At 38.3% G+C, this 13789-nt stretch overlaps 1 protein-coding gene across 1 annotated transcript; it reads right to left on the reverse strand.

Annotated features, from left to right (window-relative positions):
* Nucleotides 1-10235: 10235 nt before the first annotated feature.
* On the reverse strand, nt 10236-13196 carry LOC114528465 (nuclear receptor coactivator 4-like). The gene is made up of 3 exons (XM_028550107.1): nt 13089-13196; nt 11262-11970; nt 10236-11094 (listed from the first exon to the last, which is right to left on the reverse strand). The coding sequence occupies exons 2-3, from the start codon at nt 11949-11951 to the stop codon at nt 10426-10428; spliced, it is 1359 nt and encodes a 452-aa protein (XP_028405908.1). The 5' UTR covers nt 11952-11970; nt 13089-13196; the 3' UTR covers nt 10236-10425.
* Between the last annotated feature and the right edge of the window lie 593 nt (nt 13197-13789).

Here is a 13789-nt window from a genome sequence, read left to right on the forward strand (position 1 = left end):
TCTCTCAATGATTCGTTCTTTGTTACGAAATAGAGCTATTCATAATAAAATTTGTAAAACATCCTATATTCTGGAACTGTATGTACTTCAGATAGGATGAAATTAAATGAACATTTGTAAATTGAATGAAAAATTTTGATGAATAAAAAAACTTGATGTTGTTGTACTCGTTTCCAGGCGACTGACAAAAAGAACGGTCTAGCGACTTTTTATGACGGATAAAGATGAGAGATGAGATCAGCCAATGGATATGCATGTGTCACACAGGACAAGTAATTACACGTAAAAGAATCATAGGATGATATGATCCTTTGATGATGATATTTCTCGGTTGAAAAAACTTAATATCTCTTGAAATATACTTTATTTCAGTTTAAAACTTATATCTGAGTTATAGTTCTTATAACCAAACGTAATCGCAAAGTTTCGACAAGTTTCATAAAAAATAACAAAAGATATAATCGATTAAATACTGCAGAATTGATTTCTATTTCGATAAACGTTTGGTCTTTTGTCTTTTGAGCGCTGATTGGCGCCTGGAACGTAGTCTTAGGACGATGGAACATATCATTTAACTGGACTGTGATGGGATGATCTGGAAGACAATGAGATCTTGAAATCGATGAAAAATTAGTGAAACATGCGATGAGAAACGACGAAAACAGCCCAGCTGGAGGTCATTCCGGGGACTTTGAGAACAATACCCTTGACCTGGCCTTACACGGAAATATCGGGAAAAAAGCGCGGTTTTAATTTCACTGTTTTCTTTAGATATGTTTTCCTGGACAATGGCTTGATTTAATAACACTCTCTGTGTTTTACCTGGAGTCTTTCTCATCAGATTTTATGCTGTGTTCGTGTACTACTGCATGCATTTAAACGAACAACGATAAACCTGATTTCAAAACTGCCGTTATATCGCCACAGGCTGTGAGTGTCGGCTACAGGAATATTCAGTCTTCGCGTGGGTGAAGTACTTCAAGTGCCCTCACTTTGAGTTTGTTTTTTGATCGAATAACATGGTTATAGATTCGTCCAGGGCAGTAGTCCAATGAAAAAACTGACTCAAAAAATTCGTTTTATCAAAGGGACACACAGGAAAATAATTGATCTGAAAAACCCCTTTTGGAAAACTCAAAAGATAGCTCTGTTCGCTTTGCAAATGCCATCTGGAGGTTTCTCGTGTCACCGATAGTGTGTGCGCTGGCAATATTTGCTCCGGGGTAAACCAGGGGATTATATTAATGAATTGATAACCAAATTGCATACTGACAAATGAGATTTTTTACAGAGATTACTTTTCCATTAGTACTGTGACGAAATAAGGGAAGAAGAATGAAGATTTGAAGACGAACCCTAACACATTCAGGATTTACATACGTCTTCAAAAATCAACTAGCTTTTTTCCCACGTTCTGTGTGATAAAACGCCACCGTTTTAAGTGTACAAAAGCTCTTTTATGTCGGCTATACACGTACTTTATACTAATCTCCGAGTAATACATTAATAGGCTTCGTCTGCTTTTATAAAGACGCGTTTTCCCTGAACAAACGACCGTGGATAACCCCCATTGTTTGGAAATACAACTACAAACATTGCAAGATCTTTGGGTAAATGGTTATATTTAGATAAACTCGGGTAATTGCTGAGTGACAAATGACTTGAACGTGTAAAATAAACAAGCTGTGTGCCTGTGTGGCATTTCGCGAATTTTAATGTGCGTTGCTTTAATTCCGGTGAGAAAGATCAGTTAATTCACTGCTATGGGCAAGATTAGGCGATAAGTTGTATATAAACTGGGATGTGAAACGTGGACTCATATGTAATGATATTTCATGAAAGGCTAGACTTAAAGCCTCACCGCTAAAGTTAGTGTAGGTTATACCGTTATAGTTTTCACCTTGATGGTGATGTATGGCGAATCAATAAGGATATAGACCTTTCTTCTGTCGAGCAGGCAGAATTCAGAAGACTTTGAGCTTCCAGTCTGACAAAATTTAGTTTAGTTCGGGTGGTTTCCGGAAGTAACGTTGGATGAATAGGTGATTATCCTTACTTGACCTCTAAGAAGAACAGTTTAGAACGAGGTTTAGAACCAATAGAGCTATCCAATTCGTTTAGTTTAGGTTTCCTCCTGTAGTAACACTGGATCAATAAGAGATGATCCTTACTGGACCTCTAGGAAGAACAGTTTAGAACTGATAGAGTTATTCAGTATAAATAAAGTTAGTTTAGTTTGGGTTTCCTCCAGTAGTATAAACACTGGATCAATGAGAGATGATCCTTACTGGATCTCTAGGAAGAACACTTTAGATATGATAGAGCTATCTAGTATGAATCAAATTAGTTTAGTTCAGGTTTCCCGCTGTAGTACCATCAGGAAAGAATAGAGGTTAGAGCTAATAAAACAAAGTACGACAAAGATGAAGACGTGGATCCAGGTTGATCACTCCAGATCATGTTATCAACTCAGTCGTCTTAATCCGGAAAACATATCGATCACGCAATGGGTCAGGAGCACGCAATTTACACGTGCACAACCGCACCGTACGGAACTGAAATTTGATTGGACAAAGGGGAAGAGTTAGAAGGTATTAGTATAATGTCCTCTCTTAAGAGCCCCTCACACAGTACACATTGTCATTACTGTGCATTTCTAAAAATTGGCTGGTGCAAGTCGAAATTTTGGCATCGGATTTGTTCGCGTGTCTGCCTGCTTTTGTTTTGAAAACATTTGACGTTTAAATGACAGAGCGTGGTAAAAAGGTTTATTGGTTTTGAGATCAGGGCTTTATTCGGTTAGATTAAGTGCACAATCCTTGATATCTTACTGCAACTGGTTTGAAATTTTTGTTTGAATTCGACACAGGATCCTGGAGATACCATTACCAGCGTAAAACGGAGCTTTGCTTGCGAAATATACAGGATCAAGATTCGAGTTTGCTATATATAATACGATTACATATTGGCACCGTAGCGAATGTAAACTCAGTCTTTGGCATCGACCATTTTGAGAGAATTCCGCTGTGAGAATTGAAATCTTGGTTGAATTTGGAGCGATATATCAACTGGTGTTTTAAACGAAGTACCGGTGTCCTGCTAGTGTTGTTATATTTTTTTAAAATTGCTGCCTGACCTTGAGTGTTATTTTATCACCTCGAATAAATATGTTTGCCAGAGGCAACGCAGCAGCAGTGCATTTGCAGACATGTAAACCAGACGCTGGTAGAATACACAGCTATTTAAACGGACAAGGAATTAAAACTCACGAAAAAATGATTCCGCTTAACGGCTATACAAAGTACGGACGACGTTTGATCCCGGAGAAGGATGAACGATTATTTCAACGAAATGCGAATGGACTCAACAAGTCTCTGCCGCGTTTGAGCAGCGCGCCAGAGTTATACAAGCCAGAACTACCGCCGATATCCGTACAAGGCCAAGGTAAAGGGTCCAGCAATTGTGCTGAGAAAAGGCATCGTCCTTTGACGCCTTTGGTAGTGAACTCGAATCGCAAACAATCGACCAGAAGTCTACCGAAGAACTATCGAATCAATCTTGATTTGGTTCCTCTGGTCGAAGTGGGGAATTCGATTGGGAATTTGTCGTTGGGCAGACGGCGACAGACCAGTCATAGCAGCAGCGATTCCTGCTTTTCCAGTAGCACGCCGAGTCCCAGGTTGTTGAGAAGAGATGGGAGTCCGAGGCCGCCTTCAGAAGCGAAAGACGGCTCCTTGGAGAAGGTTTATGGCTTACAAAAGCGAACTAATAGCACGGAATCGCTTGAAGAGGTTTGTAGTGATAACGAAGAGAATGATGGCAAAGATACAATGATTTTACGCTGGCTGCAGACGGTCGAGAAATCGCACGAGACTACAACAGCTGCTTTGCCGGCAATGAGCGAGCTCTTGCCTTGTATCAAGGAAGGAAAACTGGCGTGAGTTGTAAGAGTTTACTCTCAAATGACTCGCATTTAATCCCATGCAAACGAGGCTAGGTATAACTATCTGCTCGACCGGTGAACTGTCTTATCAACAAGCCTTAGCGCGGTTAATGCGTGTTTTATTTATTTTTGCTATAAAATCTTATCATGTCTTGTGTCCCCCGGCCATAAAAGATTACACTAAGATGGTAATCTTTTTTCAGACAGTTTCGATTTTTAAAACTGCTTTAATAAATCATACAGTGATTTCGTATCTTCCGGGCCGCAAATTCGCATTTTGGAAAACACAAATTAAGTTCAACATATATCTCTATAGATCTGTTATTTTTATAGTCTTGAACTTTGAACGAAATTATGGGTAAATTGTTGAAGCAAAGATTTTTCGGTGTATCGAATATGTTACCTTACTTGGGTGGTTTGATTATAGCCATATAGCCACAGGCTATGTCGAAAGTGAAATATTCTTCAAAAACGCTGGGAAAATTACTTTTGCACACCTGAAGTGCGCTATCCTAAACTGCGCACGCGAAAATGATCGACTGCGCAAATTGTGGATCTTAACTGAATGCCAAAGACTCAATGCAGATTTTGTGGGTGGAGTGTTCGAATTATCCCGTCTCAGCGAGTGACAGGCATGAGGTTTTTTAATTAAGTCTAGTTTTGTTCAAATAACTCGCGGACAAACTCTTTAAAGACAACATATTTTCACGATGTGAAAACCTTTCGAGGAATTTATTGTATGGGATTAAATTCGCGAATTCATTTGCTTGTAAAAATCTTCACGTTGACAAACCAAGATTATCCTTGGTGCTTTTAAAAAGAACATTGATATATTTTATGCGCTGGGACGTTTGTACATTTCAATACGTATACGCGTATTTCAATTTGTAGTCTAGTCATGTTAATAATGTACATGTGTGCAAAGTTTTATATTTAAGAATTGAGTTCATGTTGGGTTTTAATAAAACGATAAATTGAACTTGGTCTTGTTGCTAACGCTTGCTTTCAATATGTTTACAATTGGATAGCAACATTACATGATATTAACATTTTAAGCCGAAGGATTTTCGGTCGTAATCTGTCTATCTGAAGGAGTGCAATGAGACTTATTCATGGTCATTTGCATGGCTAATTTTTTTATTTCTTGCAGTCAGTGGTGATGACAATCGACGATCAAACAATATGTGTTGATCCTCTTTAGGTCTTTAAAAGAACAGTTTGGAAAAACCATATAGCCACCTACTGATTTATACTAAAGTTAGCCTAGTTTAGGTTCCCTGCATGACTTTACTGAAGTTAGTTTAGGTTTCCTCTTGTGGTAATGCTGGATCAATAAGAGATGATCCTTGCTGGACCTCTAGGAATCGAAGAACGGTTTCGAACTGATACAGCTATCCAGTATATATAAAGTTAGTTTAGTTTAGGTTTCCTCCTGTAGTAACACTGGATCAATAAGAGATGATCCTTACTACGTCGAGTCTTATTACGACGTCGACATGCCCTGTACTTGGTCATTGCATAGAACCTGTTCATGTCATAGAGCTTAATTAACATGCGAAGAGAACATATGCTATTGCCTGATTCTAAATATTACTATGGTTTTTAAATTATCTTAGGCAACTATCTCTTTCTGATAAATTTATTTTATTTCCCATGAAAAAAAAAACAAAAAAAAAAAAAAAAAACAAAAAAACAAAAAACAAATCAACAACTTTGGATTTTCGAGCTTGTGCATAGCATATGTTTATTCTTCGATGCGTGTAGCTATATAACTTATGTTTCTTCTGTGTGTTATTTGTTTTTGTATATGTAAATATGTGATCGGAAGAATGCCTCGCATGGGATCTCGTGTCCCGTTGCATTTTCTCCGTTTGAACATTGTTCAATAAATTTGATATATATTACTGGACCTCTAGAAAGAACAGTTTAGAACTGATAGAGCTTTCCAGTATAAATAAAGTTAGTTTAGTTCAGGACTTCTAAGAGAAATGAATTTTGATTTCCATATTCTTAATCGTATTACCAGTCTAGCGCAGATAGCGTATATCTGATGGGTGGAATAATTTCAAAACCATGATGAAAGGCATGAGCCGTTATCGACAGATGGCATTCTTATCCGATTTCCGTCACAGCATCTACGTCCTTGGCAGAAAATTTCAACCGGACGCCGTGATTCTCTGCATGCAAAACGTCGATAAGTTTCCCTCATGTTCTCTGTAAATGTTTGTATAAGTTTACAGGTTTCTTTGGCAACAATATTTGGTAAAAAAACCATTTCACAAGCGGGAGGTCAAGTTCATGAGTTCTGAATCTGATCTAATAAATAAGCCACTTCAAGTGGACCATGCTTACTGTCACATACCCGACACACAGACATGTTTGTTGCGTACCTTACCTAATTTTTCGAACAATAAAGGTCTTGTGTCCCTATCTTGTTGAATCTTTCAAGACTGACAGTTTTGTTTTTCTTTGAATAGAAATTTTAGAATATACCACGCCAAGGGAAAGTCAATTTCGTACAAGGGGGCTGACCAAATAGGGTACTTGAACCGTTCACTGTCAAAACGACGTCTTTAGTGTTTGTATTAGAGAGATGTCCGTAGTAGGATTCTTTGTTATTAAGAAGTTGTCTAGAGCAGTATTTGACGTATGTCTATTAGTCTATATTCAAGAGGGGTCGGTATTCCTGTGATGTCTGTAAACACCTTTAGGGAGTTCACTAAATTAAGAGACGTTTGTATCGTAGCCTATATTATAGAGGTTCCTCTATTAGAAAGGTGCATATCTGTATTAGCGTGCTGTGGCTGATGCCTGAATAATAGAGGTGTTTTTAGTAGAGGGTTTGATAAGGTATAAGAGATCACTACTAGGTAGGCATCTGTATATTAGAGATGGATCTATATGTATAAGCGAAAATCTGTGTTTCAAAAACGTCCGCATTAAAGAGATATCTGTACTAGAGGAGTTTCTGTCGCATATAACTTGACTGCTTCATCTCTGAACCGTTCACTGAACATCGCATGATACAGGCGACGGCAGTGTGATGTGAAAACCATCCCTTGAACAGTCAAACTAAATTGTTATCGTGTTGCTGTAGTGTATGAATGCGCTATCCCACTGGAGGTGATCGACTCGAACGAAAATCCCCGCAGATTTCACGCATCAACCAGTAGTGTCAAATAATAACGCCCGATATCAAAACGAGCAATATCCCTGTTCGATATGATAGGGGGTCAATAGATTATTGCATTCAAAACGTGCGGTTCTGTTTGTCAACGGACACGCACCTTCATCGTCCAGGTATCAGACGATTTCGTTACGGCTATATCTTCGCGGGTACTAATTTGTTACATTCCAGACAATAGCCTCGTTTCCGTGTCAAAAACTTGCTCATATTTCGAGAGCTCAGTAAGTGTACGAATTACTTTGTTTTCAAGCATGTGATCAACAATAAACTAATTCACGAAAACATAGAAATATAATCTCTATATCTGCAACACGCTAGAGTTTATTTTGGACCACAACGAATACACAAACGAGGTCGATGGTTAAAAAGGGATATAATCGGTATGCCGGTCAAATAGTCTATTACTTAATATGTCCTGTCGCGTCTATTTGTCAACGTGTAAAAGTTTACTCTAAATAGTCCACGGCTACTTCATTGCTTCCCAATGTAGGAGGTGAATACATAAATTGTTCATTTGTCTACACAAATGCCGTATGCCTGCATGTGACGCACTAGGAGCCCCTGCATGATCAAAAACAGCCGAGTAATGATATATCTAAAATACTGACGGTCCAGCATCTGGATCACATTGCCATTCAGTGATGGAATTATTGGAGGAAACATGAACTTACTTTGTTTACCGTAAGGACAGGCCTGTTGTGCATGGGGAGAGCCCTTTCGGCTACGTAAACTTTGGCTTGTTTTCATATAAAGCCTGGTTTTTATATGTCAATTTCTTAGCGATTTTATTCGGCCAAGCCTCTGCATGTGATCCGTAAAAAAAGAAATTGCCAAAGCAGAACAATTTGATGTATCAGCGGTGCCGACTACTAACAATAGATTTCGCTAATGGATTTTGACATATGAAAACCAGGCTGTGGGTATCAAGGTCGCCTTCTCTTTATTTATCATTAAAGGCTATTTTTATAAACAGGACATCTCTCATTGATCCAGTGTTACTACAGAAGGAAAGTCAGGAAACTAAAGTTAAAAAACTTTATTTATACTGGATAGCTCTATGCCTCTATCAATTCTAAACTGTTCCGTCCCAGAGGTGCAGTGAGCATCATCTCTTATTGATCCAGTTTTACTACAGGAAATATTAACAAGATTTTATTTAATTATACTGAATTGCTCTGCCAGTTCTAATTTTCTCTTCCTAAAAGTCCAGTAAGGTCAACAAGGAAGGAAGTCTACTAATCTAGCTTTATTTACATTGGATAGCTCTACCAGTTCCAGACTGTTCTTCCTAGAGGCCAGTAGGGGTCATCTCTTATTGATCCAGTGTTACTACAGGAGGAAACCTAAACTAAACTAACTTTATTTATACTGAATAGCTCTGTCAGTTCTAAACTGTTCTTCCTAGAGGTCCAGTAACGATCATCTCTTATTGATCCAGTGTTACTACATGAGGAAACCTAAACTAAACTAACTTTATTTAATATTTATACTGAATAGCTCTGTCAGTTCTAAACTATTCTTTCTAGAGATCCAGTAACGATCATCTCTTATTGATCCAGTGTTACTACAGGAGGAAACCTAAACTAAAATAACTTTATTTATACTGGATAGCTCTATCAGTTCTGAACTGTTCTTCCTAGAGATCAAGTAAGGACCATCTCTTAGTGATCTAGTGTTACTACAGGAGGAAACTTGAAATAAACTAACTTTATTTATACTGGATGGCTCTATCAGTTCTAAACTGTTCTTCCTAGAGGTCCAGTAACGATCATCTCTTATTGATCCAGTGTTACTACAGGAGGAAACCTAAACTAAACTAAACTTATTCAGAGTGATATTTCTATCAATTAGAAACGCACAATCAATGCACATATGGGATGTGTTATGTATTACCCGTCAATGATCAAAATTTACTTGACAAATGATACGAAGCAATATGCTGTTAGAGACCTAAATCCTACACTTCATCGTGAAATATTTACGTTCATATACCTCCTACTGTTGCAAACATGAAAACAATTAATGCCTCCAATAAGATTGCTCGTTCCGACACGTCCATCCCACGAAATAGCTAATTATGGTACACAAATATTTGATGTGTTACAAATGAGAGGTAAAAATGTTCATTAAACGTGTTGAAAATGAAATAAAACAATTTATCATAGTTGAATGAATTTGACTGTAAAATAGCGAAAATTGTTTAAATACCTTGCAAATGCTGTGAAATGGCGCGCGGTAATTATCAATGTGTGGTATAAGTTCTTTATTTAGATCTGGCAACGATTCACAAAGCGATTTGTGGTCAACAGATGGTGAATGACTGTCAATTACTCGAGGAAGAAAAATGTTAATATTTTGTTTTCATCACAAAATGACACAACAATAATTGTGTGTTATTAACGCCTTGGTGGCCAAACCCAGGCAATCGATAAATGACAGGTTGGAGCAATTCCAATTACACGTGAATATATTGCTATTAGACGTAAATATAGTCTTGTAATCATTCGAAGTCAAAAAAGAATCGAGAGATCTAGGGACAGACCATTGCGATACCACAGAGGAAGGGTTCTCCACGAGGGGTAGATGACGAGTTTACCCTTTAGTTTACTTCCACCTAGAACTCTCAGTCTATGAGTACGTGGGCCGTGGGGGAGCCGCTGTTGATGTAGAGCACTTGCATACACCCCGTCTCCAAAAATGGGTGTTCAGGGGGTGTGTATAGGGTATAAACACTGAACTCTATAAATACTGGAACGATAGCTGCTAATAATCCACTTTCAGTAAATCCCAAATGCACGGACTTAACTCTTGAGATTACGTTGGGATTAAATTTAGGATTAGGGTTAACCCTAATTAACCATTAACTTAATCTAAAACCTAATCCTAATCTTAATCCCAAGGATTAAATTCGTGTATTTCAGGACTCACTGAACATGGCATTTTTATTATGAAATTATAAATAAATGGCTGTTTTGTCGACAAAAACAATGGAAATGGACTGGTACCCGATTTGACCGAGTTACCAATCCAGTTTACAAGTGACCTTGTAACTTGTTAACCCACATTATCCCAAAGAAGCAAGTAATCATTTTTATTTTTGTTCCTTTTCTTTTATTTGTATTTTCAATCCTATTTTATGTTAAATAACTTCCAACCGGTTAACATATTATTTGTCCCAATTGCACCGATCATTTTAAAGTAAATTTGAGAAACGTGTTTTCAAAATCCTAGAAAGAAAGGAAAAATATATGCTGCGTGTCAGGCAGATTTCATTCAAAATTTCGTTCAAATTTTTTCACCAATCTGTTGCTGTTGCCAACCACTCGTTTTTCGAGCTGGTCAGAACATTTCGAAACACTCCAAAGGTCTCCTTTGGGCAGTCAGCTGAACAGCTTTTGCATCGCTCAATGGACTCCCGAGTCAACCATTCGCAATACTCCGGCTCGGGTTCGCTTTCCGACACGATCAGCCAATCGCTCGTGCCACTATCGTTCGAGTCTCGGAAACGTTGCAGCCAGCTTCCGGTTTGGGATGGAGAATATGACGTCATCGATGACGTGTAGCCGCCAATCAGCCAATCGTCGTCGAGCTGGTCGCTCGTGGAGATTTCCCGCGAATCTTCTTTAGATCTTTTCGAGAGCTTTTCATCCATCAACCAAGACGCTTTTCCGTGGTATTTTTCACTAACAAGTTTCGGCTCAACGCTACAATGGCGGGAAAGTGAGATTCCCTCGTCGAGAAGGTCGTCGTCTTTTGACGAACGCGACAGACCTTCCGTCGGCCTCAATATCCAGGCTTTGATATTTTCAGAGGTATCCAATTTGCTACGGTAGGAAAATCCAGAAGAAATCTCGCTTTCATCGCTTTTGCTCGGGATATTCTGCAGCCAGTCATTGGCTGGAGTGGATTTCACTTCTTGAAAATGAGCCTCGAAGCGATTTCCAACCGTTTCCAAATCCATTGGCTAGATTAAAAAATAATAAAAGATCTATGTTAGTTTTTACTGAACAGTGTTTTTGAGCCGGACAATTTTCACTTTGCATTCAAAAGAATGTACGCTTCTGTTGAAAAGGAATGTGGACAGTCGAAGATGGTGAAAATTACTAAAGGAAGGTGCTTATTAAAACAGACCTGGCGTTTCTTGTACAACCATTCTTTTTTATCTGACTTCTTGAGCTCTTCATAGTGCTTCCAAACAGTCCCAAAATCTTTTCTAGCCTCGTGACACACAGCACCGGCCATAAGCCAATTCTTTTGCGGAGAATTAGCAACTCTTTTGAAGTGCTCTTGAATGAAAAGGATTTCACGAGCTGTGTCTTTCCTCCTCTTGTTACCTTTCGGCGTTTTTTCAGTCTCCTCGCATGGCTCTGCATCCAATATCTTTCCAAACTTCTTCACCGCATCAGAGAGAGAAAAATTACCGGCGGAAAAGCAAATTCCTGTTGTCTCATCAAAATACGAGGCCTCGCTTTTTAACCTTAAAATGATCTCCTCGGCCTGACTGATGATCTCCAGGTTTTCTCGCAATTCTTGTGCTTCCAAAAGCTGCTGGTAGGCTTCTAACTTTGCAAGCAAAACGCATAGCTTGTTAAGGTGGCTCTCGAATGCTTCTTCTTTAATCTGAGCATGGATGTCCACCTGTTCGAGAAGCCAAACTTCCCTGTTTCTCAGCAGCTCTAAGTGGAAGCTGATGTCATCTTGGATTTGGTTTTTGGCAATAACGGCGTTGTTTTGAAACAGTTTCTTTTGAGAGATTGTGTTCCCTAATGCGGACCTGATGGAATCTATGGCCTGCTGGAGATCTGTGCTGAGTTCAGGCATGTTTTTGTCGATATTAATTCTGAAAATAAAAAAATGCAATCAAAATATGGTAAACACTTGATACAGACATTCAAAGCATTTGATGTAAAAGTTTTAAAAAGGTCACCAAGTTTTAAATTTTCAGTATTTCGAAACAAATTTTGATACAGGTTTAACTTCGCACTCATGACAAATTTTATTGTAGCTGGTTCTGGCTAAAATTGATCCACTTGACAATTTATACCAGCTTCAGATTACATCAGGAGCTTAGCTGAAACATTTCATGTAACCTGACCATTTGATTGAATTATCCATGTTTCAAACTAAACTCACATCATAATGCCTGTTGCATCCCTAGTGTCATTCCTTCGTGCTTAGTAATAACTATGGTGGGAATGTTTAATCATAAATGCATGACTGATTTCTCTTGAAAGGGTCCTTCCAAAGTATGTGAGCACGATTATTATTCTGGGCAAACTTGGGATATAATTACACCTCTGTCTGTATGACCCCAATGCAGGCAACCTGTTGCATTGAGCATTTTTAAACTAGAAAGTGTGGATAATTTATTTTACAGAGCCACTCAACGGCGGTAATAAACCATGATAGTTTATTTTCATGAATATTTTTATCAGTTTCCAAATGCTCAGTGCCGGCCTTTGTCTTGCTCTAGATAATCATAATCATTGTCATTGTTGTAATCCAATCCCATAATGTTGGTCACAAGTTCAAAAGATTTTAGCTATCTACATGCAAGTTTCATGCTTAAATCGTCCAAGACTCGTTGGAAAAACGTATCTTTTCGTTTATAAAACTATTTTTATTCAAACCAATGACCGATACTAGAATTATGTAACAACGAAAATGATACAAATAATTTTCAAGTAGCAAGCATTTGACCTAAAAGCATATATAAACGGTTCTAAACGTTTAATCAAAGCAACAAGAAAGATTACATCGTTTGCTAAATATTTTAATTTTGTAAGACATTTTTAGCGACTTAAATCACCAGTAGCTAATAGTAAAGTTTATCAGCATGGAGGTTTAAAATCTTTATAGACACACAAACACGCACGCAACATATACACATAAAATCAACACATTTCTCTTCGATTTTACCAAAGTTTATTCACAAAGCAATAAACTACACGGTCATACCTTTAAAATAAACGATCCGCAAAAGATTTCGCCGAAGAAAACCAAGTATTTTGCGAGAATCAAATCTCAATATATTTTTCTTATCAGCCGGTGAATGAACTAGTGAGTACGTGTTGTTAGTTAGGGATCGCGTGGGTCGGAAGGAGGTTGGACTTGGAGGGCCTTCTGATTGGTCCAAGCGATCTCGATGTGCTGATTGGTTGATTTCGCAGGTGTTATCTATCGTTATACGGTACGGACGTGCGTTTAACCATGCGTACGAAACCCCACGGATTTTGTACGTGATGCTAAACATGAAGTAATACCGTTTGACTTTGAACCACAAATATACCACCAGGAAACTTATAAATTACGCAAAAATTAAGCTGTTCGCGGCTTTTGATTACGGCGATAAAGTCACTATACGTCAAATGGCGTGCTGGAACTTGCAATACGTCAGCCATAGTGAAGTACCCTCGTCAGGGTCAGGGTCAAGTAATGTGTCAAACAACCGGTTGTACGAAAACTGGATTGCGCTATCCAAAAGATGGCGACTCTTTCAAGTTTCAACAGTTGCGAGAATGCTGGAAAATCAATTCAATATCAAGCTAAAAAGAGAACCCCAATTTCTGAATACGAAGATTTAATCGCGAAGTTCAATGAGCTCTTCAAAATACGGAACGAAAATGTCGGCAAAAAACAGCGATTAAGGAACTTCTAAC

This window comes from Dendronephthya gigantea, unplaced genomic scaffold (genome assembly GCF_004324835.1).
Source record: "Dendronephthya gigantea isolate DGI-Jeju-01 unplaced genomic scaffold, DenGig_1.0 000050F, whole genome shotgun sequence".
Lineage (NCBI taxonomy): Eukaryota > Metazoa > Cnidaria > Anthozoa > Malacalcyonacea > Nephtheidae > Dendronephthya > Dendronephthya gigantea.

Excerpts from the sequence above, each read along its gene's own strand:
- LOC114528465 (XM_028550107.1), bottom strand. The coding sequence starts at position 11,951 with ATGCCTGAACTCAGCACAGATCTCCAGCAGGCCATAGATTCCATCAGG. Across the intron at positions 11,095-11,261 it reads GGTTGTACAAGAAACGCCAG|CCAATGGATTTGGAAACGGT; the intron begins GTCTGTTTTAAT and ends TTTTTAATCTAG.